Source organism: Lepidochelys kempii, chromosome 4, assembly GCF_965140265.1.
Source record: "Lepidochelys kempii isolate rLepKem1 chromosome 4, rLepKem1.hap2, whole genome shotgun sequence".
In the NCBI taxonomy this organism is placed as follows: Eukaryota; Metazoa; Chordata; order Testudines; family Cheloniidae; genus Lepidochelys; species Lepidochelys kempii.
The window spans coordinates 86,001,276-86,025,072 of NC_133259.1; the positions used below are offsets into that span (position 1 = coordinate 86,001,276).

Genomic DNA, 23,797 nt, shown 5'->3' on the forward strand with positions numbered 1-23,797 from the left:
GTTTTTTTTTGGGGGGGGAGGGGGTTAGAATTAGCACTGAACTTATATGCTATTCCAATTCAGGGGACTACAAACAGATAAAATGTCTATAAATGCGCTATCTTTATTGGTTTATATAAAAAGTAAACCTGTGGCAAATAGGGGGGAAATCGGCACTAGTCTCATTCTCTTAGAAAACATCTTTCTACCTCATCTGTCAACTCAAATGGTAAGCACAGTCGAAACAAACTTCAGGAACCAACTCAATTACTTAGCTCCTCTTTGCTCTATTTCTCTTAATACATTTCCCCATCTATTTAATGGGGATGAAAATTTCTATCTCACAGGGGAATTCTGAAGATAAATCCATTGGTGTTTGTGAAACACACAGGTACTACCATGAAAAATGCCTTAGAAAAGCCCGAGGAAATTAATTCAATATTCAGTTCAGGGTTTGGATGATGTGCAGTAAATAAAACATGGGGCCACACATTAAATAGTGAGGATGAAAAAAGGTATGGATTAGCCGAGTCACTCTTTTCATTATAAGAGGCAGAGCTCCTGTAGAAAGAATTTAGACACTAATTACATAATCACATACTCTCACAATGAATATTCACAAGAAGGCAGAATTAAGGTTTCAGGAGAAACCTAAAATTGTGCATTTCCAAACACTTGAGTGACTGACTTTGCAACCTAATAACTTTATTTTAAGCTAGTTTTGGTATGTAATATCAACTAAAACTTACTTTAAATGTCCATTCAAGGGACCATTTTTATCAGAAGTTTATATGGTTTTAATAAAGGTAGACTAGAATTAGATCTGATATTTTGGGGGATGTTTTAGGAATATCTTTTTAAGAGAGGCAAAAGGTCCTGTGGCACCATATAGACTAACAGATGTATTGGAGCATAGGCTTTCCCACTTCGTCAGATGCATGAAAGCCTGTGCTCCAATACATCTGTTAGTCTATATGGTGCCACAGGACTCTTTGCCGCTTTTACAGATCCAGACTAACACAGCTACCCCTCTGATACCTTTTAAGAGAGGAAGTGTCCTAGTTAAGACAGGTCTCTTGCACAATTTCTGTCTAAATAATAAATGGTTATGTGCAAATTTTATCAGAGCAAAGATAACTTTAAATTACTATTTCTATAGGTCCTACAGTAAATTGTTTAGTGTCCAGTTTTCCAGTCCTCTATTTAGACATAGTTGGCATGTAGGATCAGGTCCTTAATCTTTGCAAATTGCAGTTCTATTTTGATTAAGTATATATTCAGATTCATTGTGAATGCACCATTAAGTCACACAGAGTTTGTTCTAAGATGAGAAGTGTCCTTTGCCTGTCTTTGCCTCATCTCTGTAGTTGATTCTAGAAGATATGTGCAATGTCCCATAGTTGGAATGTGGCACAGCCACCCTTAGTTTAACCTTCTGTTGACCTTGAATAGCAGACTAAAAAAATAAGCCCTTATTGAACTAAAATATATATGATATGCTTGGAACTATTAAATGTGTCTCCGATGTTAAAAAACTGCAATGATATTAGTGTAGAATATGTACAATAGGAGAGGGCAATAGTACAAGAATATGCCTGTTCAGAATCTGTCAGTCAAAGAGTTAATTTAAAAAGACGGCCCCAAAAAGATTGAAGGTAGGAAAACAGAAATCAGATGGACAGTCTTATTTTTAAAACCCTGCAAGTGGCAGTCAGAATGCAGGGGGGAAAAATGAGTTTGATCAAATCAAGATCCTGGTGGGGAGGAATTTGAATTTTTTTTAATCTAATTTTGATTCTATTTACAGCTTAATGTCCCATGAGAACCTCAGCACACTGAATCCTTTAGAAAAAGAAAGGAAATTACTAAAGTAATAAATAGAGAGGTATCCTGATTTTTATATCCATGCGACATCAAAAAGGTTGTTCTGCCAAAACTACTGCCCATTTCACATTAATAATAAGATCAACAATTCTACAAAAAACATGTATTTTACCAATAAAATTCAGTGAAAGGTACCAGCCCCTGTGTTGAATTTTGCAAGCAATGTTCTTTTTTTTTTTTTTAAATGTGAGGGAAATAGCAGTACCTCTGCTGTGATATTCAATACATTTGCTTATTTAAAGATCTCCCCTACATGGGGCAAAATATCCAAGGAGGTACTTGTATCCTAAGTGATCCAGCGTGATTATATCTGCTTGCAATCTACGAATGATAAAAAAGGGACAGATACATTAAAATGCCGGCAGGCTAATGCATAGAGTGGAAGCGGCGACCAGGCTTTAAGACCCAGAGGTTGTATTTGTCGAGAAAGGAAATGTTGCTTTTTGACAGATGAGAGAAATCCCCTCAGTGTTGGCCATGAGAGGAGAGAAGTGAAGTCAGTCACCTGGCGGTGAAGGACAGTAAAACAGGAAAGAAGGGGAAAAAATCTCTTTCCCCCTTTCTCTCGCTTTTCTGCAAAGAGATCCACCTCCTAATTTCCTCTCAACTCTTCTAGCATAACCCTTCAAAGGAGACCATTCCCTACAGACTTTCTTATCTTTATTTTTATTGAGAAAATATCTTTAGCAGCAAAACAATTTTTTGAGTCTAGGCAGGACTTGGCGGATTTTCTTTCTGGTGAAATTGATCATTGCTAATGTCTGAGGCTCACAGGTGCTACATTAGCTACCAGAATAACGGAGACAGGCTGTCATGATATACTCTTCTCATCAATTTGAACACATTTGCCTGAAATTTGCTGCAGGATGCTGTCCAGTGAAGCAGATTTTTTCCTTGGGATGCAGCAGTTCGCTGCTTTCTAAGCTTATTGCAGACGAAGAAGTAGTCAGTTTAAACTGAGTGGATTTTTTTTATTATTTTTGGCTTCTCTCCTCCTTTCATTGACACGGGATTTACCGGGAAAAGATCACCTGTCTCTCTAATCCGTAAGGGAGTAAAAAAGTGAATTATTTTATTTTATTTATTTTTTAACCGGTGGAGGAGGCGTGATCACGGAGAATGAGACTGAGAGGAGCTGCCAGGGTTTGGAGGACAAGGCTGAGTTTGGGCTGGAAAGGGGGAGTCTAGATTTTTTATTATTATTATTTTTATTTTTTTTTTAAATTTTGGCACAACTTCCGCGGGTCGCCTCCCTGTCGTTTAGTTTCATTCTATGGACCGATCCACAAGCCTGGACATTGAGGAGCTCAAGGTACGTGATGCTCCGGGTGTTTTGTTTTCTCTTCCCCTCTCCTGCCTTGCTCCTGGCTCTGCTAGAGGAGTTGGAGGCGCTTCGGGTGCCGGTGAGTGGGGTAGGGGAGGGTGGGAACCGAGGCACACAGCCGTCCTGGGCTGGGAGGGGGGGAGGAGGAGGAGGAGGCGGCTCTCTGGAGATGAGGGTGTACAGTCGGACTCCGCTTCTTTCCCCCTCCGCCTGGAAGAGGAGGAGGAGGATGGTGACAGCCCCTGTCCCCTCGCCAGTTCCAGCCACACTTGGGGCACGGAGCCAGAGCGCAGTGTGTCCATTAATCTCACCCCGCGAAGCGGCCTCAGATTTTTCCAGCGGCTGCGGATTTTCCAGTCGAAGTTCGCTCGAAAGGCTCCCTCTCTCCCAGCCTGGGCATCTCCGACTAAAAATCTTTATTTTTAGAGATGCAGCCAGCCTATCAATAATGCCCGGATCGGTAGGGTGGCTTACGCCTTCTCTGCTAGATTTTGCTTTTCCTTGGTCCCACTCGCCGATTTAGAGTTCCCTTCTCCTACGCTGTGCCTAGCCAAAGGATTTAGCCCCCCCCCCGCCCCCCATGAGCTACAGAGACGCGGGGGGGCTCCGGGAACAGCTCAGGAAAACGAATAACACCAAGCGTGGAGGACACGGAGGGGGGCTTGGCTGGGATGCAGAAGTAGCGAACGCTTAACGAAGGGTCCGCTCGGTGGCCTTTTCGAGCAGTGCAACTTTCCATGGGGACTGTGTCGTGTCACGGTTTTGCTCCCCCGCTGCTGGAGAGCATGCCTGGGAGCCGAGCGTGCCCCTTGGCGCCAGTGAAGACTCTGCCTTCACCTGCGGCTGGGGTCGACCCCGCCCCGAGTGAGCAGAACGGGGGGGGCGACACAAACGGGGGGGCAGGGGCGAAATCTGGGGTGGAAGCTGAGCGAGGGAGAGGGGTGTATTCGGGGGGGAGGGGAGAGGAGGAAAAATAATGGGGAAAAACGATCAAAAGCAGGAAATAGAGGATCAAAAAACCCCGGGAGAGGTTTCGAGGATCTTCAGGGGTCTCCTTGGGGTCTATAGTGGGGATGAGGGGTTTAAAGAGAAGACGGCCTGAGAGAAGGGCAGGGGAGGGACCACCATACCATGAGGTGGATTTAAACAGCACTGCGGAGTTAGGGAAATGATAGCGGGGGGGGGGGGGGGAGAGTGGGGTCCTCCCCGTCACTTAATCTCGCAACATCCCCAAAACTACACGGCGGACTTCGCGTCTTCTTTCGCAGCGAGGTTCAACCCTGCCAAGTATCGAAGAGCTTCCGTGGGCATCTTTGCCTTAAGATACGCCGAATCTGACAGTACTTGTGAACATTGTCTCTCTCTCTCTCTCTCTCTCTCTCTCTCCAAGCCTTGCTTGTAAACAATATGAAACCCCCCGTAAAAGATAAACACAAAATGTTGGTGTTTTAAGCGCCAGGTTTCATGACTGCTGAGCGGGTGAAACAAACGCCTGTTTGGAAGTCACTGAGCAGTAGGCGGTAGTTCACGCATTTTTCATCCCTGAACCGAGCCTGCTACAAGGGACCCTCTGGCGAACCATCTCCCTTCTCAGCCTTTTCAGGAGTTTAATTAGAGCTCAGTTTGATTTTAGGACAGTGGTAGGAAGACACCGGATGAGCCCTGCAGTCAAGTCCCTGTGGGAAAGTTTAACCTAAGTGATTGAAAAAGCGCCACTGGATATTGTGTGAATCCTAAAAATGGGTGGCACTTCGTAGGAATTACCACTGCTTGGGGACTGCCAGATGCTTCACCGTTGCAAGGGTGTTCTGGCAATCGACTTTGCAATTAAGTCCAGTGTTGCAGGGATTATACAGTGGGCAACCCTGAGAAAAGCAGCATGGATGGAAAGTGATCCCCAATGTTAGTTTTTCTTGATTGGTTTAAAGAGAGCATCAGCGGTTTTGGAAACCCCCCCCCCCCTTCTTCCATAAGAATAAGATCTGCGAAAAAACCCTGCCTTCCTAAAGCTGATACTCCTAGAGTTGCGATACCTATCTTTACTTAGCCTCTTTGGCACCCTTCCATACTTGCCCCATGTCTCAGGCTCATTGGTTCAGTTTACTTGTATGAACATCTTTAGTGTAAAAAAAAAAAAAAAAAAGCTTGTGGTGGGTGGGGAAGGCTCTCAAACTTTAAATGGTGCACTAAGCAGTGGAAAGATCTGTTTGCCTAGCACATGGGATTTGTTGCTGTGCATGAATTACCTGTGTGTGTGTGTGTGGGGGGGGTCATATGGGGGTGGCTAGTAACTCAAATTCAGCCCTGGTGTAACTACATTGACGTCAGTGGGATGGATTTTTCCCAGTGAGCTAGATCCTCTGTTCTACTATGCCCCCTTTAGTACCACTCCAATGATGCAAAGCAGACTTAAAGCTGGATTTCATGGACATCTTGGGATTCAAGTACGTCAGCCATTGTCCCACCAGTCCAGAAGATATGGACAAAGCTGTATCGAACTATGACCATTCCTACCTGAGTAAACTCTCTCCATTGTAGCCAGACATAATAAAGAGCAGCCCAATGCTGCTCTAAGTTGTGAAAAGGCTGAATGAACTCCTTTCCAGCTCTGTGATCAGGGAGCACCAAAGGTGGTATCTTTGTGGTTCCCACACATCTCCTTCAGGTCCAAGCTCAACCCAACCAAAGGATCTAGCTGCTTATGTTTAGACATCAGCCAGCTGTAAGCTCTGGAGCTCTAGCAATCTCCTCTGACCACCCTCATCATGTTACTCTGAGGGCTGACATGCACAATGTGTTCCTAACCCAAGACCCTGCAGCTACTTTTTCCAGGAATTTTAGAAACGGGGGGACAGTGGCTTAGTGCAGGATAGCAGATTTTTATTTTAGCATCAAGTTTAGCACCTAGTATGTGCAAGTGAATTTAGGAAATCACCAGACTAAACTCTGATTAATACTATACATCAGGTGTGCTTGTTGTATAATGTATTACAATTACATTACCACCAAGAGAGAGATTCTGATAAACTGAGGTCAGACACTGAATGTCAGTTTGAAATATGCTCTTTATTATGATTGCTATGAATTCTATATCCATTTTGAAAGGTCAGTTTTTGTGCAAAACTGAACCAAAAATTGTGTGCAAGACCTGCTAATGAGGGTAGTTATGACTTTCACTTTATTAGTCCGTGCACGAATTCCTGATGAAATGGATCAGTACTGGGGACAGAGAGAGAGTACTCATCCAGAGATTTTTGGACTGCTCTGCTTTTCCTTTTGATCTGTTTCATCTTCTGTCTCAGATGGCATCTGTGAACTTTCCTCTGACTTTTAATTCACAACCCTGTGGTATTTTCTTTTAAAGCAGTTCCACCATAAAAATGAACTCAATTATGGTTATTTTCTCTGAATGTTTGCACTACATCCTTAGTTTTCGTGTGTTGAGCTGTTTCTATTTAAAGTGTGTGTAGATATGTGAGTGTATATTTCTATAGGTCTTTGGCTGGTATGTTGTAATATATGTATGTTATTCCTCTGTATATATTAACTCTTATCAAGAACTGATGTTAAACTATGGTTTTCTTCACATGAAAATAGTGCAGTCTGGATTTATAAACAGTACAGAGGCTTTTAAATTTCCTAGATTACAATAAATTGTGTGAGTCATATCAACACTGAATAGATAGTTATAGATTTTGTCCTTCACATTTTTCTGGCTGTGTGGTCTACAGCTCTTAAAGCATATTTTACAATCTTTCCTCTTATGTTAATTTAGTCATCAAAATGTGTCTACACACTCGGATAATAGGTGATAGCATTTTAAACAGTCCATAAAGCATCCATGATATCTCTCTGAAAGAAAGTTGCTTTGTAAATTAAAAGTATTATAAATATGGTATTGTTTACATACTGTAATAACCTGTTTTCAAACCAGTGCTTTCAACCTGAAGTTGCTGTTTGGATGCTAAATTAGAATTTTCCATTAGAATCCCAAAATGTTTGTTTCTAGAAATGTGTTTGGGGTGTCTTGTAATTAGTGCCACTTAATATGAAAGAACCATTAAAATACAGTACACTATATCTGAATCACATCGCAAACCTAGCCATGTCATTTGGCAATAATTATCCTTCAAGTCTGTTATAGTTTCACATTTCCAGGTGAAATAAAAATACCAAACTTAACTGTATAAAACTGGCCACAGATGATGATGATCTGTGATAATAAAACCATCCAATGCATAACAGGTTCTTCATTAGGAAGATACTTCATATGTCATGAAGAAACTCAGACAAAGAATCCAGAAAAATTTGAACTCAAGAGGTTGATTCAACAATATAGTGGTTTTAAGCTAAACAGTCTTTTAGATCACTTCACAATTTAAATCAAACAGTAAAGTTAAAACTCGGAACAATTCTGATTGTTTTAAATAAGATAGAGCCAAGGAAAGTCATGCTCAGTATGGTGTAGGAGGATTTTTGATGAGTGTAAGTAGGTGGTTATATTTCTGTTATAAATTAGTCATTCCATAATGAAAAATAGTACTCTAACAAATGATATATTTTTAGCATACTCTACTTCACTTATTCATTCTTCTGCTTAAGAGAAGGACATCTTCCTGTGGATACTGAGTTTTATGTCTTCTTTTATGAACAGCTCTTTCTTCCCCCTCCATTCCAACCCCTCTGACTCCCCATCTTTTAGGGAGGGTCCATCATCAACAGTGGATAAAGACAATTAACCTTTGCAGTTCACATTCAGAAAATTATTCCCAATTAAAGGTTGAGTTGAAATGATTTTAAAGTACTAGGCATGCATATTCTTTCTCGTCCCCACTGTGGGGGTTCCCCTCAGTCTCCAAATACTTATAGAAATTGGATATTTGGTCAGTGAGGCTGGAAAGAAACATATGTATAGTATCATATGACCCAGAAAAAAAGGTCAAGACAACAGCAATGTTCCCAGTACACATTTTAGAAATCACTGGTCCACTGTCATTACTAAGAAGCTGCAATATCATCTAGCTATGCATTTCTGTAATATACATTACAGCTTTGCTGAGCTCCATCTTTTTCCAGTTGAAAATATATCAATACCTGAAGCTCTAGTTAAAAGGAAAACACCTCTGCTTCCTCTCGTTTTCAGTACATGTTCAGTTCTCATCTAATGATGCATCATGTACATATTTTGCATGATTTAAAAAAAAATAAGGGATTTACAAGAAGGTCAGTAATATTAATTTTGAGGTTCTTCTGTAATGGAAGAGATTGCCATGTGACAATCTCTTAAAATATTGTGTTTATTTCTTGCAGAGAATTGGCTTATTTATTACAGAGCTAAAATTCAGACTTATGGAGAATCCATTTCCTACTCTATATCCTTTCAATGATCAGATGGCCTAGGGAATGAGTGTATTTTGGGATTCAAGTATTACTTTGCTTGGCACAGCCCTTGACCTTTTTGAAGGTTAGTATTGCCAGGAGCAAGGTTATCTGTGAAACACTGTCACACGTGTTATGAACAAGGCTCTGCCTCCTGTGAAAATCTTGCACTTGGTGCAATTTTATATGAATTTATGTGAATCAATGTCTAGCAAAGATATTTCTAAATCCATGAGGAATCCTACTGTCCCAAGGATAAATAAGGATTCAAAACATGAAAAAGGCATTAAGTTACAAGGAGTTACCATAAAACTATTTTTCTCTCTTTGAAGTTGATATGTCAAAGCCTTTCCATAGTTAATCATTTTATTTTATTTTTTGTTCTTTTAATTTAAAAACTCTGAAGGGAATTGGTTACAAATAATATATTTGTGTCTTTACATTTATTTCTGGTAGGCTTTTGAATACCTAAACTCCAAAACTTTCTTACAGACTATCAATCATTCCAGTCATATTCAACGGTGTTCTAGTATGGTGTTGTAGGGCCACAGGCTGGAATTACTTTGCAGTCCAAGAATGAAAGATCAGTATTTATCTACTAAGCCATCAAATACTTAAAGTCCTTATTACATACACACAACAGTTCTTTGTGAAGAAGGGTACTGTACAATGCTATCCACAAATATTAGGTTTTGTTTCTTGTTATATAGAGGGGAAGGAGGATCTTTTGGCTGAGCCACTGGAGCATGAGGTTTTATGCTCAGTTGCCAGTGTCACATTGGCTAAGTCCCACAAGCCCCAACTTTTTGAGGTGCTGAGCAAGTCGATGGAAGCTGGGGGTTTCTCAAAACATATAAAAATAAGATTCTTGATCCTGATTTTCATCTTTGTAACAGGATAATTCCCTGTATTGCAGAGGTGTTGTGAGATTTAACTCCTTCATGTGTGTAGAGAAAACTTAATGTTCTGTTGGAAAGGTACTAAATAAGTGTAAAATATTGTTATATATTAAATATTGTTATATCATCCTTAAAGAAAACCTTTCATCTTTAAACTAGCAGCACTAAAATAAACAACTTTTTGTTAATTTAGTACAGTCCTACCAACAGTGACACATCACCAGGACTTCTAAAAATCAGTGCCACAAGCAGCAGATTACCCCAGGCAGAAAACTCTGGCCCTTAGCCATCTTATTTTGTTTCATCAGTCCTCCTTCAGTTCATCCATGCATCAAGGTGCAGAATTAATAAGCTCCATGTTCCTACTCCTCACAACTTTGAGGACAGACAAATGATTAACTACAGCTTGCACGGCTGAAAAATCATTTAGAGGGATACTTTGTTTCTAGTCCACAAGTAAGAAATAATGAACAGTTAATAAATGTACATGTATAAAAAGCAAAATCATGCAGAAACAGTATCATGTGGTAACCACACAATTTTGAATTTGTACTTTGTAAACAGAGTGTGTTTTGTGTTTGTATAATTGAGTATAAAAATGCCCTAGATAGGGTTGCCCCGTTAGGTATGTCTGCAACTTTAAGTCTCCATGTATTTCAGATTTGTATGTGAAAATATTATGCATGCATCCTAGTTTTTATGGTGACTTTAGTTTACAAATACTAATGCACAGGAATTTTGAGTAGGAATCAAACAAAGAAACTAAAATTCACGTTGAATGCAGGTTGACATATAGCACAGCAACTTTTTGTTGGATAATTGTTGTTCACTGAAACCTTTATGTGCATTGCCCCTAAAAGTTACTGCTTAAAGAGCACAATTATATTGTGTGCAAAACAATAGCTGATAAAAGTATTGTAGTACATTGGTAACTATAGCTGACATAAAGAGGCCTTTCTATAAGGTGCCAAATAGCTGATGACAAGACAGATAGAGAATCTGTCATGGAAAGATGTTCAGTATCACTGAACGTCTCTCTCCAGGTAAGGCCAGACCCATAAGCAGAAAAGGTTTCCCTGCCTGTTAACTCATCATTCCCCCAGACAAGTGATCTGTGTTAGAAGAGGGCTGCATATTTGCTCAACTTAAAGGCAACAAAATAGCAATTTGTTCTATGTATGCTGGTAACTCACAATCAAAACTAAACCAGTCAAAACAATAGGAGTTTTGCTGCCTGATAAATTGGTAGGACTCGGTATGTAGCTCAACAGAGATGACAAAAGGTGCAAACCAATTTAAAATCTCAAAAGTTACTATCTGCTTCATGCATAATCAAGGATGAGTAGGATACACTTGAAGTGAGCCACACAACTGGGGGCACTGATCACTGCCTTGCCTTGCCTATTTGATTTAAATCATGGCACTGGGAAAGGGTGTCTAGTGTTAACCCTTCAGCATAATATAAATCAATAGTAAATGCAATACCTTTTGGTCACTGTGGCTAAAACCTTGTTTGGTCATTAGGACTCCTGATTCAGCAAAGCACTTAAGACTCATTTCAGTCAGATTTAGTCATGTGGTTAAATGGTTTGGTGAATCAGATCCCTGATTAAAAGCCCCAACATATACAATTGAAATGAACAGACGGGGGAGGGGGGTAAGATGTGTGGCCACCAAGCTCTGTGTGCTCCAGATGAGACAGATTGTCACTGTGGAAGTGCAAAATGGTGGTTCTAGATTTGTGATGTATTTATCCTGAGGTGGATTGTGCAGCTCCTGGATATTTAGGTGTTAAGTGATAACCGCAGCATTTCTAGCAAAAAATTAAGTCTGTGAATGGAAACCGTCATAAAGAAGTATAAGTTTTTAGATAGGATTATGTGTGGGGATAATGGGGTAGTGAATCATCCTTGCCACAAAATAAATAAATGAGCCTTGTAAGAGGTTTACGAAGATATGAGCTGCATCCGATGAAGTGAGCTGTAGCTCACGAAAGCTTATGCTCAAATAAATTGGTTAGTCTCTAAGGTGCCACAAGTATTCCTTTTCTTTTTGTGAATACAGACTAACACGGCTGCTACTCTGAAACCTGAAGATATGAGTGTGTTACCTGATGAAGAGCTCCTGTGCTCATTTACTTCCAAGTTAAATTACTCAATGTAAAAAGTAGTCCTGAGTGGTTACAAAGCAATGGGTGCCTCTCTCCCATCCCTCAACACAAAGGAGCTCCCAAAACAAAACCCTGAAATGGAACACCTCCGAATGCTGGGAAAGTTCAGGCCATACCTAAATAATACCTTTGTGACGTAGGCTTATCTTAGTTCTGAGTGCCTGGTTACCAACAGACGATAAGAGACTTATTGATTACCTTATTCAAAGTTATCCAATTTTTCATCTAGAACATTCTAGCATATATTTGATCAAAGGTTACTCTTAGGTAGTTCTGACCTCCCCTCCCTGAATTTACTAATATTTTGAGACACAAGTAGGCCCCAGAAAACTGTACTGTGATTTATTTTTTTAAACATATTACTTATGTATATTTTCTATCAACCATAAATATTTAATCTTCCTAAATATAATGTATTATCCTTCAGTGTTTCCGTTGACCAATAAGAGTACAAAACAGGATTACGTGTTGTTAGCTGATGGGAAATCATATGTAGGCGTGTCCTGGAATTGGTGATAAGTTTCTTTTGGGCTTAGAGAATGACATTTACTATTTCAAAGCTAACTCCGATGAAGTGAGCTGTAGCTCACGAAAGCTCATGCTCAAATAAATTGGTTAGTCTCTAAGGTGCCACAAGTACTCCTTTTCTTTTTGCGAATACAGACTAACACGGCTGTTACTCTAAAACCTGTCCATTTTAGATGTATCACAGAAATAGTCTCCATGCCATTTCCCAATGAATTCAGCAGTCAGACAGATATAAAAAGAAATCTCTCATGTAGACTCATGTTCCCACTTAATGCAGCCTATTTCAGTGTGTTTTATTTGATTTTTCATGAAAAAGTGCGAAAATAGTACCATTTTTGAAACAAGAGCAACAAGCCAACCGGTGTCTCCTATATTCCCAGTACTAGCATCAGCCTTCTCCTTTCTGTAAACCATTTTTGTTTTCAGGGAATTTTGGTGCTATTTTTAGAGATGATCTTACAGCTTGCTTTCTTGTCCCCTCAACTCATTATGAGGCACAAGTGAATATGTGATTGGAAAATGATCTATTTGCCCAGCACAGACCTCTGACTAGTTAAGCTCCCTATTTCATTCAGTATTAATTTAGATGAGGCAGATAATATTCGCTGTTCATGTAAATATGTCAACTATTCAGTCTACCGAGACTACTTGCACTGTTGCCTAATAGAATTATGGGAATATGAGCAGTGTCACTGTGTCCCATGGTAAAATTTCCATCATACAGCTGACAGTCATAATACAAAAGGCACTCTTTTCCAAGGTGCTGTCTGTCCTATTGAACTTTTCTGGGCCTTGATCAATGAATAGTGGCTATGAGGCAGTAAACAGCAGCATAATGAACAGAGCAAGGAGTTAGGGCCTAGGAGAACTGAACTGAAGTCGAGCTCATGATGTCTCTGGGATTATAGAGTATATTGACTGAAATGTAGGTGAGGGCATATGTGGTTGCATCAGAATTACACCACTAGTGTTTTGTAATAGACACACACAGCTTTAGAACAGGCAAGTGGAATCTAAAGTTTTAAAGTCTGAAGGATCATCTGAGTGGCTCAAAGTGGAACATGGCATTTAAAAAACATAGCAAATCATAAACTGAGCTTCAGACAAAGTAACTATAACAAGTTGGTCTTCTAGTCAGCCAGACTATAAATCATGCTGACACTTCATTTTTTCTCTCTCATGAGGATGGCATTGAGACACCGTAATTATTGACAGATGAAGCAGTGATTGCATTAGTATAGATTTTTAGTAACGCTTATTAAATACAATATGCTCAGTTGTCAGCGCTTTGCACTAATATTACTATTTTTATTGATAAGAAGAGGAGTATGTGTGTTAATGATGAGAAAAGGTTAGTTTATTTTTCACAATATGGGGTACAGAACTGAAGTCACTATTAGGAAGATCTATAGAAGTCTCTCAAATTTATTCTGTAGAATTCTTTTGTGGTATAGAAAGGTGACTGAAGGAGAAGAATCAGAGACTCCCCAAAGTCAAATTATGTTTGCTATTACCAAATATAATTATCTCTGGTGGTGTTATGATAGTGTAAGAATTAAGTAACGTATTACCACTGAGCTGATACGCTATATGCATTACTTTCTGTTCTATGTTTTGGGCCCAGTCCTGCATTCTCTGTGCACTCCAAGTTCCCACTGAGGTCATTGGATTGGGCTCTCTCCCTTAGCATTCACTCTTCTGTATTCTACTGGATATCGTCTTAGCCACAGCCAATCCTCTTCTACTAAACAGATATACCATTCTCTACCGTCTAATGCCAAATTGCTTTTTTTGTTACCACAACTTTTAATAAACAGCGAGCAGAAGTAACAGAGGCTAGCAATTTCAGAGATGGATCTCTCTGCCATCAGTAGAGCTGATAGCTTAAATCTGTTCTTAAATCTATTTATTTATTTTTCTTTTCTGCCTTTCTATGGCGCTTCATATTTTATTTAAAATAAAAATTCAGCTCAAATGCCATCATTCTGAAACTATATCTATGATTTAGTGTGTAAAAATAATACAATTTAAATTTTAAACTATAGAGATTTTTGCGATTTTTTTATTAAATTGCAAGGAGTTCTTTATGTAGCCATGAGACCACATTCCCCATATTCACATGAGCTGTTGAAGCTGAAGTCAATGAGTGTGGAAAATGATGAAGCAGAAGGGAGACAGTACAGTGAAAAAACAACTTATATAACATAAAAATAACTCCGAATCCATTATGCTATCTTACATGGTTCGGTTGTTGGCTTTTGGGCTTTTGTGCCCCCTCAGCTTGTAAGTTAAACTTATTGGGCTTGATCCTCTGGTGTGTTCCAGTGATGCAGAGCAGTTTAACCAACCACCTAAGTGTTCCTTCTGTATCAGGGAATCATCTGGTGATATGAAACCATAATAGTGGCTCCCACAGTAACTCTTCTCCCTGCCCCCGACATAGGGGATGTGGCTGGAGTGTCCCTACACTGTGGTGATCCCCATCTGTCAAAATGGCCTTTTGGGGCCAGGGGTAACTGAGCATAAGTCTTGAGAGTTTTTCATCTTATACTGGGGGCTGGGCTAACCCCCATCTGGCTCTACAGATTGAGGGCATCATAAAGTTGAACTAAATGTACCTTTGCTCCTTTTTCTCCAGTTCTGTACATCTCAGCCAGGCTGTCAGTTGTGCATCATTTAGTACATTACCACAAATTATCCCTAAGAGTATGGCATAAGGCAGATGATGGGCATACATATAACTGCCTGCTTGTTTCAGAAGTTTAGAGTAGTTGTATTTTTCTAATTGGTAGATATGTTTATTTTAAATCTAGTGGTCTAGAATTACTTATTTATGTTCTTCTAATCCTTTGTAACCTACAAAAGAACTGGAAAGTTTCATTATAAACGCAACATGTTGTACATGAGAAAATGAGATACCTATTCCTGCCTCATAAACAGCCCCAATCCCCTTACATTTCCACAACTGGGCATGAGCTTTTTTGTATTTGACACCAGAAAATGTAGAGAGAGAGCTTTTTGCAGTGAGAGAGAATTCATCTGTACACAAAATCAGATTAGAAATGTAACCTTAAACTGTAAAAATAGAGCAAGAAAACCAACTTTTTGAACAATCCATTATTTCTTCCCACAACAATTACTTCTGCTGTCAGCAGCAATAACGTTTACTACTATTTTAATCAAATACAGTCTTCTAAAATAGTGTGAGCTGCAAGTAAACGAGACTACACCTTCTAAAGACCCTATCTCCTCCCACTCCAGTATTAGAGATTTATGCCCTAAACACAATGCTCAGAAGCAGCTAAAAAATATTGATTAGTCTGAAGAGGAGCCTGTGGACTATACCAAGGATATCCTGCTTATCTCCTTTATAAACGGAGGGCATCACCCACAATAGTCCCAATTCAGCTTCATTTGTACAACTCTTTATTGAGCCCAGTGAGCGATAAAAATGAATGAAAGCTGAACTGGGTCCAATTTCACACCCATGTAACACAGACTTCAATAGAGCTAATGTTCTTTTATACTGGTGTAAGTGATCATACAGAATCAAAATTGAGCCCAGTGTATAACACACAAGTCCCATTTTCATTAAACAAGACATCTTCTGCTCATATTGCTTAGGGTCTGTATGCTGTAATAAAAATGCACTATTTTTGGGAGGGGGGGAAGGAATCCACAAATAAGTTGTCTGCCCTCGTGTATTTCTTGCATATGTCTATTTTAAACTACTGAGGAGTCAATTGAAAACAACCCTTCTATTTTCAAGAAAAAAGTACTACTTGGAAATTGTAATGAATCCCACATGTACAAGCTGTGACAGAAGTTCAAAGCACAGTTTGCTTTCATTGAAGCCTTCATCTGAAAAACAAACAAAAGAAAACCCCAAAGTTGTAACTTTTCATAAGCCAGGACTAAGAATGAGAGCCCAGTACTGTGCACCACAGATAAATCAGGTGATACTAACAGAATTTCAGTACTTAAAGTTAATAATATCATTAGTGGCTCCTGAAAGAGCCTTGGCTGCCTAAAGGCAACTTAATTTTAAATACTGAGAGAAGTCAATCAGTATATGCTAAAAAATATGCACTTGGGGATGTGGTTTGCATACATTACAGCCTTTGTTTTTCAGTATACCCCATGAGGTCTTTGTCTCTAGTCCCTGGGAGGAGGAAGAACAAGGGATGATGGAATGCGTTACCTAGGGAGGTGGTGGAATCTCCTTCCCTAGCAGTTTTTAAGGTCAGGCTTGACAAAGCCCTGGCTGGGATGATTTAGTCAGGGATCGGTCCTCCTTTGAGCAGGGGGTTGGACTAGATGACCTCCTGAGGTCCCTTCCAACCCTGATATTCTATGGAGTGGAAGAAAGGGCACAAGGGACATCCCTCCTCTTTCACTCCTTTGCAAAGAGACCAATCATTATTGCCGGTTTCCTATTCTAGTTTTGAGGTGTCTCATAGGTGATTGCAATGACTCATTGAAGAAAGAAAAGGTAAATGGCAGCTTCACCATGTACATTGGCTTTGGCATGTGTGGTTAAGTCATAGGCAGACTCATTTTCCCATTTGTGTGCTCTACATTATCAGAGCTGATAGGCTTCTAACATTTAAAATGGCCAAGGCTAAAGTGGGAAGGGAAAAATATATTGATGTTAATGAAATCATGTAGGTGCTTTCAGGAGCTGTACTCTGCATCATGAGTATTTTTGACAAAGTGCCAACAATTTTGGCAAGGGTCTGCTGAGGAATAAATCTGAGGAATTTATTTGACTGTTGTAGGCTTTAAATGTATTTTCCTTTTGTGTTTGAAGAAACCCAAACAGCCTAGGAGATGCAGCAAATAATCATCTGCACTTGTTCTTTGTTTTCAATGCACCATAATAAATAAATAATAATAAAATAAACTCATTGCCTCAGATATGTCATGATCAATTTCATTATTCAGGGTAATGTACATATAGATCTGTGGAGAAGGCATTTCTGAACCAGGGCAATAAGGATTACTGAAAAGGTATCACTGATCTCTTGGTCAGTTTTTATCTTCCTAAAGAAAAGTGCCAGCAAGCATTCAGGATCCAGGTTCTAGGATCCTGGTAGGGGGTGGATCAGAACTTTTGAACACCCTGTGGAAACAAGATGTTTTTAGTTATTCTTTGAAGCCTCAAAAAAGGGTAATAAACAGCCTGATTTGTAGGTGTGATTTAGAATGTACATACTTTAAGAAACCTGTAGTTTTATCTGTGGGCTTACAGTCTCAAACCTGATGTTGGCCTAACTGAAAAGCCAAACCAAAAGACCGTTGCTAATTGTTATTACTTGGACTGATTGCTCCATCCCATGGAAATACCATTGGGGAAGAGAACTGATAGAGCCAGGAAATACCACAAGATCTCCTTCAGGGAGTTTCTTCAATTCTTCCATCTATGGAATGGGTTTCCTCTCCCTACAGAAGCAGCAGAATATCTGGTCTTCAATTCCAGTGGATCTTGGATTTCCTGGATTGACAAAGCCATCCACAATGAAGACTATGCATCGCCAAGTTGGCTTCTGGACTGCTAGCTTCTTTCCTTGGCTTCTGCCAGTGTACTATCCAGGATTTCTTCAGTCAGCTGTTGATCTTAAAAGTTAATGCAGCATGATTTGTACTAATTTTTTAAGGGATTTAGCATTTGTTGTTGGGAGCGACAACTGCCTCCCATCCCACCTTATATGGAGGGCAAGATTCAGAGAGGGTCTCTGCTCCATGCTCACATATAAGGGGGAAATTATTCCGGGCTAGGCGCTTTACAAGCATGTTAGAAGAGAGGATCCTACCTTGAAGAGCTTACAGTCTACATGGATGAAAAGAGAAGCAGGCTGGGGTGCAGTACAAGATATTATTTCTCTTCCTATTGTCCCTCTTTTATAATCTTTATTTTGCACTTGACTATTTTGTCCATTGTAAGCCACTATTATGGTTTCATATCACCAGATGATTCCCTTGGCTTTTTTGCCATTTTAGTTTTGCAATTCATGTCCATTTATAGTTTGATGGTCAGTTTGTAGCCCTTGCTATTTGTGTTGAACCTATGTCTGAGGGTTTGGGTTTTTTTTTTGTATTTTTAACTGTTTTGTTTTGTAACAATATAAGATAAACCAGTGGATATAAACTGCATACATGCTTAGAGTGGAAGGAATATTAATACATGTGGATGGGAGAAGCAGAATTGGAATTATGCACTTTGCATTTGCCATTTTAGTGTGGCCTTATAACTGTCTATTCCCCTTTTATTCTGTATACAGAACTGTCATTAATGACAATGGAAGTTCATCATGTGGAATGAGGGCAGTATATGGACCTAATTACTGTAACTGTCCGACAAAGGGCATTGCGTAGTCATGAGCAAAACAACAAATGACAAGTAACAAAAAATTGTAAGACCTTCCTAATACTGGGCCAGGACTCCCCTTCCCTCGGTAATACCTGTGGAAGTTAATCTCCTTAAGGAATGATTGAGATCACCCTTCCTTCCAAAAAATAATTTTGTTCTGGGGCAGGGTCTGTCCACTGCAGGAAAGGATATAGAAGCTGTCCCTAAACATTGCAGGTCTTGTAGCGGATGACTACCCACTATTGTAAACCCAGGTCTGTGGGATCCAGGCTTGTGGACTTGATGTTTACAAGCCCCTATTGAGTGTCCCCACTGCATTTTAAACCTGACTTGTAATTGCTGGACCAGGGTCTCTCAGCTGTGGTAAAGCATCCCTACTGCATGCACTATGCAGACATTGTGACTTGAGTCTGTAGCTTGAGCTGCATCAACACTGAAAAATGGCAGGGCTTGGACCCAACTCATAGCAGAACTTGAGTTCTGATCCAACCCCTACTAGGATCCTAGAACCAGGATTCTGAGTGCTTGCTGGCACTAGTCAAACTGATTTGTGTGTGGACAGAAGGGGCTGTAGCTCATACATGAGTCAGCATCTAAGCTTAGTATGCAGTATAGACATACCCAAGGAGGCTTCCATAGTTCCTGCAGGTTTGTTTTTGCTTTTTTTTTTTTTTTTGGGGTGGGGAGAGGGGGCGGGAGGAGACAACTGCAGCTTGTTGCCCTGGCACTGATGTTCTGTAGCATAGAGCTACTTGTTACCACAGATCTTTCCTTAAATGGGGATCCATACCACAGAAGGGGCTCTGCTGAAGAGAAAAGAAAGTCCCAAGCTGGATTTTCTCTTCATAAGCTCTGGAGGGGAATAATATTTATCCCCACTTCAGGCATACCTTATCCCCTTCCATTGTTCAACACCCTGCCTCAGATGGTGGTGTAGAGATGGCTAAGCCCCTATTTGCAGAGCAGGACAAAGAGCTATACACAGCTGGAGGGCATATTCCTCACTATTATCTTCTCCTCTGAAAACCAAGCAGCTTTGTATTTTACGACACTTCATTGCTTGCACTTGAGGGCAATAATATGTAAGTTTAATCATGATATAAGGGACAGTGTCAAGGCATTTCCAGCCATGTCATAGAAAATGTTCTCTCTTTGTGTACGCTCACTTATAAGTTGCAATGCATAGACTAGAGGAGATTTTATTGATCTATTTTCCCCCTATGGTTGAGCGAGTGAATCCATCCATGGTAGAGAGACATATCTGGGGTTATATTTGAGGAATTACACCAACAGTTTTTGTTGATGGGAGCTGTGCATGCAGCAATGCACAAATAGCATTGAAAGTCTAGCATTTAATGTTTAAGAGCTTCCCTTTGATTATGGGAAACCGTATGAATCTTTCTACAAATGTAGCATCTTTTAAAGGTACTTGGAATCTAACCAACTTCATGTCTTAATTTGTGTAAAAATGGCATATGTAAACCATCATACACCATCTACACAAATAATTCACTACATGGGGATGTGGCATAAAGGGATTTTTGCATTACTTTAGGATGATCACACTATTTGGTAGTGGTGATACCATCAGTGAGCTGTGAAAGTCATTCTAAATGTGTCAATCTTTTTATATCATGCCATATCCCATCATGTATTGTACATCTAACAGATATTTCAATAGTAAATAATGTTGAAAATGTTACCACTATTGGTGGTCTCCCTTCACTGTAAGAACAGGCTTCCTCAAAAGTAAGGGTCAAAATAGGAGTGTCTTCGGTATTTTACCTTTGTGAGACCAATACTTGTATATTGCATACAGTTCTGGTGTCAACATTTATAAAGGATGCTGTAGACTGGGAGTTGGTGCAGAAAAGAGCCACGGAAAAGATTTGAGGGATGTAGAAAATGCCTTATAGTGAGAGATTTCAAGAGCTCAATCTGTTTAGTTTATCAACAAAGATTGAGAGGTGACTTGATTACAGTGTTTAAGAACCTCCGTTCTTAAAGGAGGAAATACCAGGGCTAAATAATAACAGGCTCTTTAATCTTGCGGAGAAAGGCAAAAGCCAGAAAAATTCAAATGAGAAATTAGGAGCAAACAGTCAAGGGAAGTGGTGGATTCTCTTGGAGTCTTCAAATCAAGACTAGATGCCTTTCTAGAAGATATGCTGTAGTCAAACATAAATTATACTTTAGTGAATACACAAGTTATTGGGCTCACTACAGGAGTAAATGGAGGAAATTTAATGGCTTCTGATATACAGGAGATCAGAGAAGATAATACAATGCTTCCTTCTGGCCTTAAACTCTATGAATTTATAATAATGGATTTTAAGGTCTGACTCTGAACAGTAATTTATGGTGTCATGAAAAGCTGTGGGAAGGGGGTGGTCCCATGTTCAAAAGGGATGAAAATCCCTGCCTGCGTGTGTAGTTAGCTGATAGTATCACCCTTTATTGGCACATGTTTTGGGGCAAGTTGCATCTTTATCTCATTTTTCAAAAAAAGGTATTGATATGAGTTTGCAAGTTATTTGGAAAAAGCAGTTTAGCGCACCTCAAAATCACCTGTGTATATATGGAATATGCATATAGCCATATATGAATTTTGGACCTTTATTCTTTGCGCTTCTAAAATTCCCATTGACTTCAACTGGAAATTTAGGTGGACAAGGAATGCAGGAGCAGATTCATAGTGGACTGTGGACTACTCTATCAAAACTACATCATTGCTTGCATTTAAAAAAAAATGGTCTCCAAGAATCAAATGAAATAAATATTTTCAAATACGATGCGATAAGTATTCTAGTCAGAAATACCTAGAACACTATTTTCTCCTTGAAATTTTTTTCTAGGACTTGCCACATATTTCTCAATTAAAAAATACAATGCACTATAACGATGTATTCATTCATTTATTGTTTGAAGCATTGAACTAACCTAAAGTAAAACAGTGATCTCAGGAACACAGGTGAGGGTCCCTTTGTATTTTTACAAATGGGAATTTGTCTTTCAGTGATCTGGTAATAGACTCTAAAGCAATGGCTCTCAAACTTTTGTACTGGTGACCCCTTTCACATAGCAAGCCTCCGAGCGTGACCCCCCTTATAAATTAAAAACACATTTTTATATATTTAACACCATTATAAATGCTGGAGGTGAAGAGGGGTTTGGGTTGGAGGCTGACAGTTTGCAACCCCCCATGTAATAACCTTGCGACCCCCTAAGGGGTCCCAACCCCCAGTTTGAGAACCCAATGTTCTAAAGTCTTTGTTTTGTTAGAAGAAAACAAAATATAGTAATTGCTAACCCCCACTGTATAGCTATTGTTAGGTTTCAGTTAAATGTAAGCCCTAACACCGCCTCCTTGTCTGGAGGGGCATATGAGTCTGATTTTGTGGCATATGTATTTTAATCAGTCTGTTAACTTTTCCAGTTTAACAGAATTGTATATTTTACCCTATTTTTCCAGCATATTGAATTCCATATAGTTACCTAAGAGCCTGGAGAAATATTGAAGTCCACTGAATTCCAGAACCCATGGATTTTTCTCAGCCTCTTAAATTATGGTAAATGACCTTTATTAAACATATTTAAAAATTAAAATTTTAATAATGTTGAATGATTTAATTTTTAGCTATGAGTAATATTAAACATATTTTATACTTTATTGGTTGAGGAAAATCTACATTTAAAAATGAGCAGCAGTGGTACTATATTGTCTGTTGGACCCAAATTGCAAGATTTTTGTAATTCTGGGTACAAAAAATTATTTGTATACCTTCTGGTAGAAAATATTTAATGAAATGTCTATAGTAACTGATATAATTAAGAATAAAGCCATTTTATTTTAATGTATAACATTTCTTTCTTCTGAATTTTATCAAGCCTGCCTTAATTTTTCATAGAGAAGAGAAATCTGTCCATGTCATTTTTTTAGTTTGTCACTTCAAAGTCGGTCTTCTCTAAAACCAAACAATGGCATGTATCCAGTCACTTTGTAAGAGATACGCAGTTCTGTCTTAAAGGCAGAATCCTGCAATTCTTTTTCAGTCCTTCATCAGTAAAATAGGACTGCAGGATTTGGCACAAAGAATTTAGGAAATAGGGGTTTGATCCCAAAGGGTCCTAAGTACCTGCAATTGCCATTAACTTAAATGGGATCTGCTTCCTCTTTAGACAGCTGGGGATCTGTTATCTAGGGTACATTACTGCTATTGGCCAAATTCCTGAAGCCAGTAGAAGGAGGATAACTGTGCCACGTGCATATCTATGGATATTCCCCAATTATGTTTCTTTTGGCTACTTTAACTGTTTGTATTCCCAGAAATTTCAGTTAATCGCTTTCCCGTGTACAGCCTTTGCAACGTAAAATTGTTGCATTTAGAGTAGGCTACTTTTACACTTTATAAGCTTTAATGTTTCATCAACATTGTGAATGTTATTCACACAGTCTAGTTCTAACGAATAGTCACCAGTTTGCCTTATTCTTTAATACTGAATGATTGTATTTGACCCATATCAGAACACGTCAGGTTTTACTGGACAAAAAAGAAATGTAAAAGGTTATGTTGACAGAGGGATGTGTCTGTTCACAGAATCTCAATACTCAATTAAAACTGAACAATCAACTCTATCAATGCATCTTTTGTTTTTTCCTCTTGAAGTTTAGGGATTTCCACTTTAATAGTTTTCTGAAATAAACACATTGTGATGTCCATGACTTTTATATCCAGCACAATGTAAAATTCCTTCCCTCTTACAGCTTTTGGTGCTGTCTTACAACACAGATAATAGCATATGGAGTATAGCTTAGAGTCTAAGGTATGCCTATGACCTGTGTGATCTTTGGTTTTGCTTAGCAGAAAGATATGATGTCTCATATTAACTCATGTTCACAGTATAGAACTCTGTCATTAGGCATTAGTATATAAGTGCAATATTGGATGGATTATCAATATTGGGGGCTGTCCTCCTGCAGAACAAAGACCAAGCAATTCCATGGGGAGGGGCGGGAGAGGGAGAGGGATAGCTCAGTGGTTTGAGCATTAGCCTGCTAAACCCAGGGTTGTGAGTTCAATCCTTGAGGAGGCCATTTAGAGATCTGAGGCAAAAATTGGGGATTGGTCTTGCTTTGAGCAGGCGGTTGGACTAGATGACCTCCTGAAGTCCCTTCCAACCCTGATATTCTATGATTCTAAAGGTTTCAGGCTCTGGCACCAGTCCTAAGGCATAGTACAGTTACTCGTGGAGTACTCTACTAC

General features: G+C 39.3%; 1 protein-coding gene across 3 annotated transcripts in view; it reads left to right on the forward strand.

Annotated features, from left to right (window-relative positions):
* The first annotated feature begins 2,355 nt into the window (after positions 1–2,355).
* The window catches only part of SGCZ (sarcoglycan zeta), an 838,252-nt gene continuing 816,810 nt past the window's right edge, over positions 2,356–23,797 (forward strand). For 2 of the 3 annotated variants that reach the window (XR_012158659.1, XM_073341949.1), the window contains exon 1: positions 2,356–3,175. Coding sequence is in view for 2 of the 3 variants with exons in the window: in XM_073341949.1 (XP_073198050.1) it covers positions 3,137–3,175 (39 nt within the window). In the remaining variant the exon portion in view is untranslated. Of the gene's footprint in view, positions 3,176–22,005; positions 22,103–23,797 lie in introns of all 3 variants that reach the window. The other variant, XM_073341950.1, reaches the window with a different exon arrangement.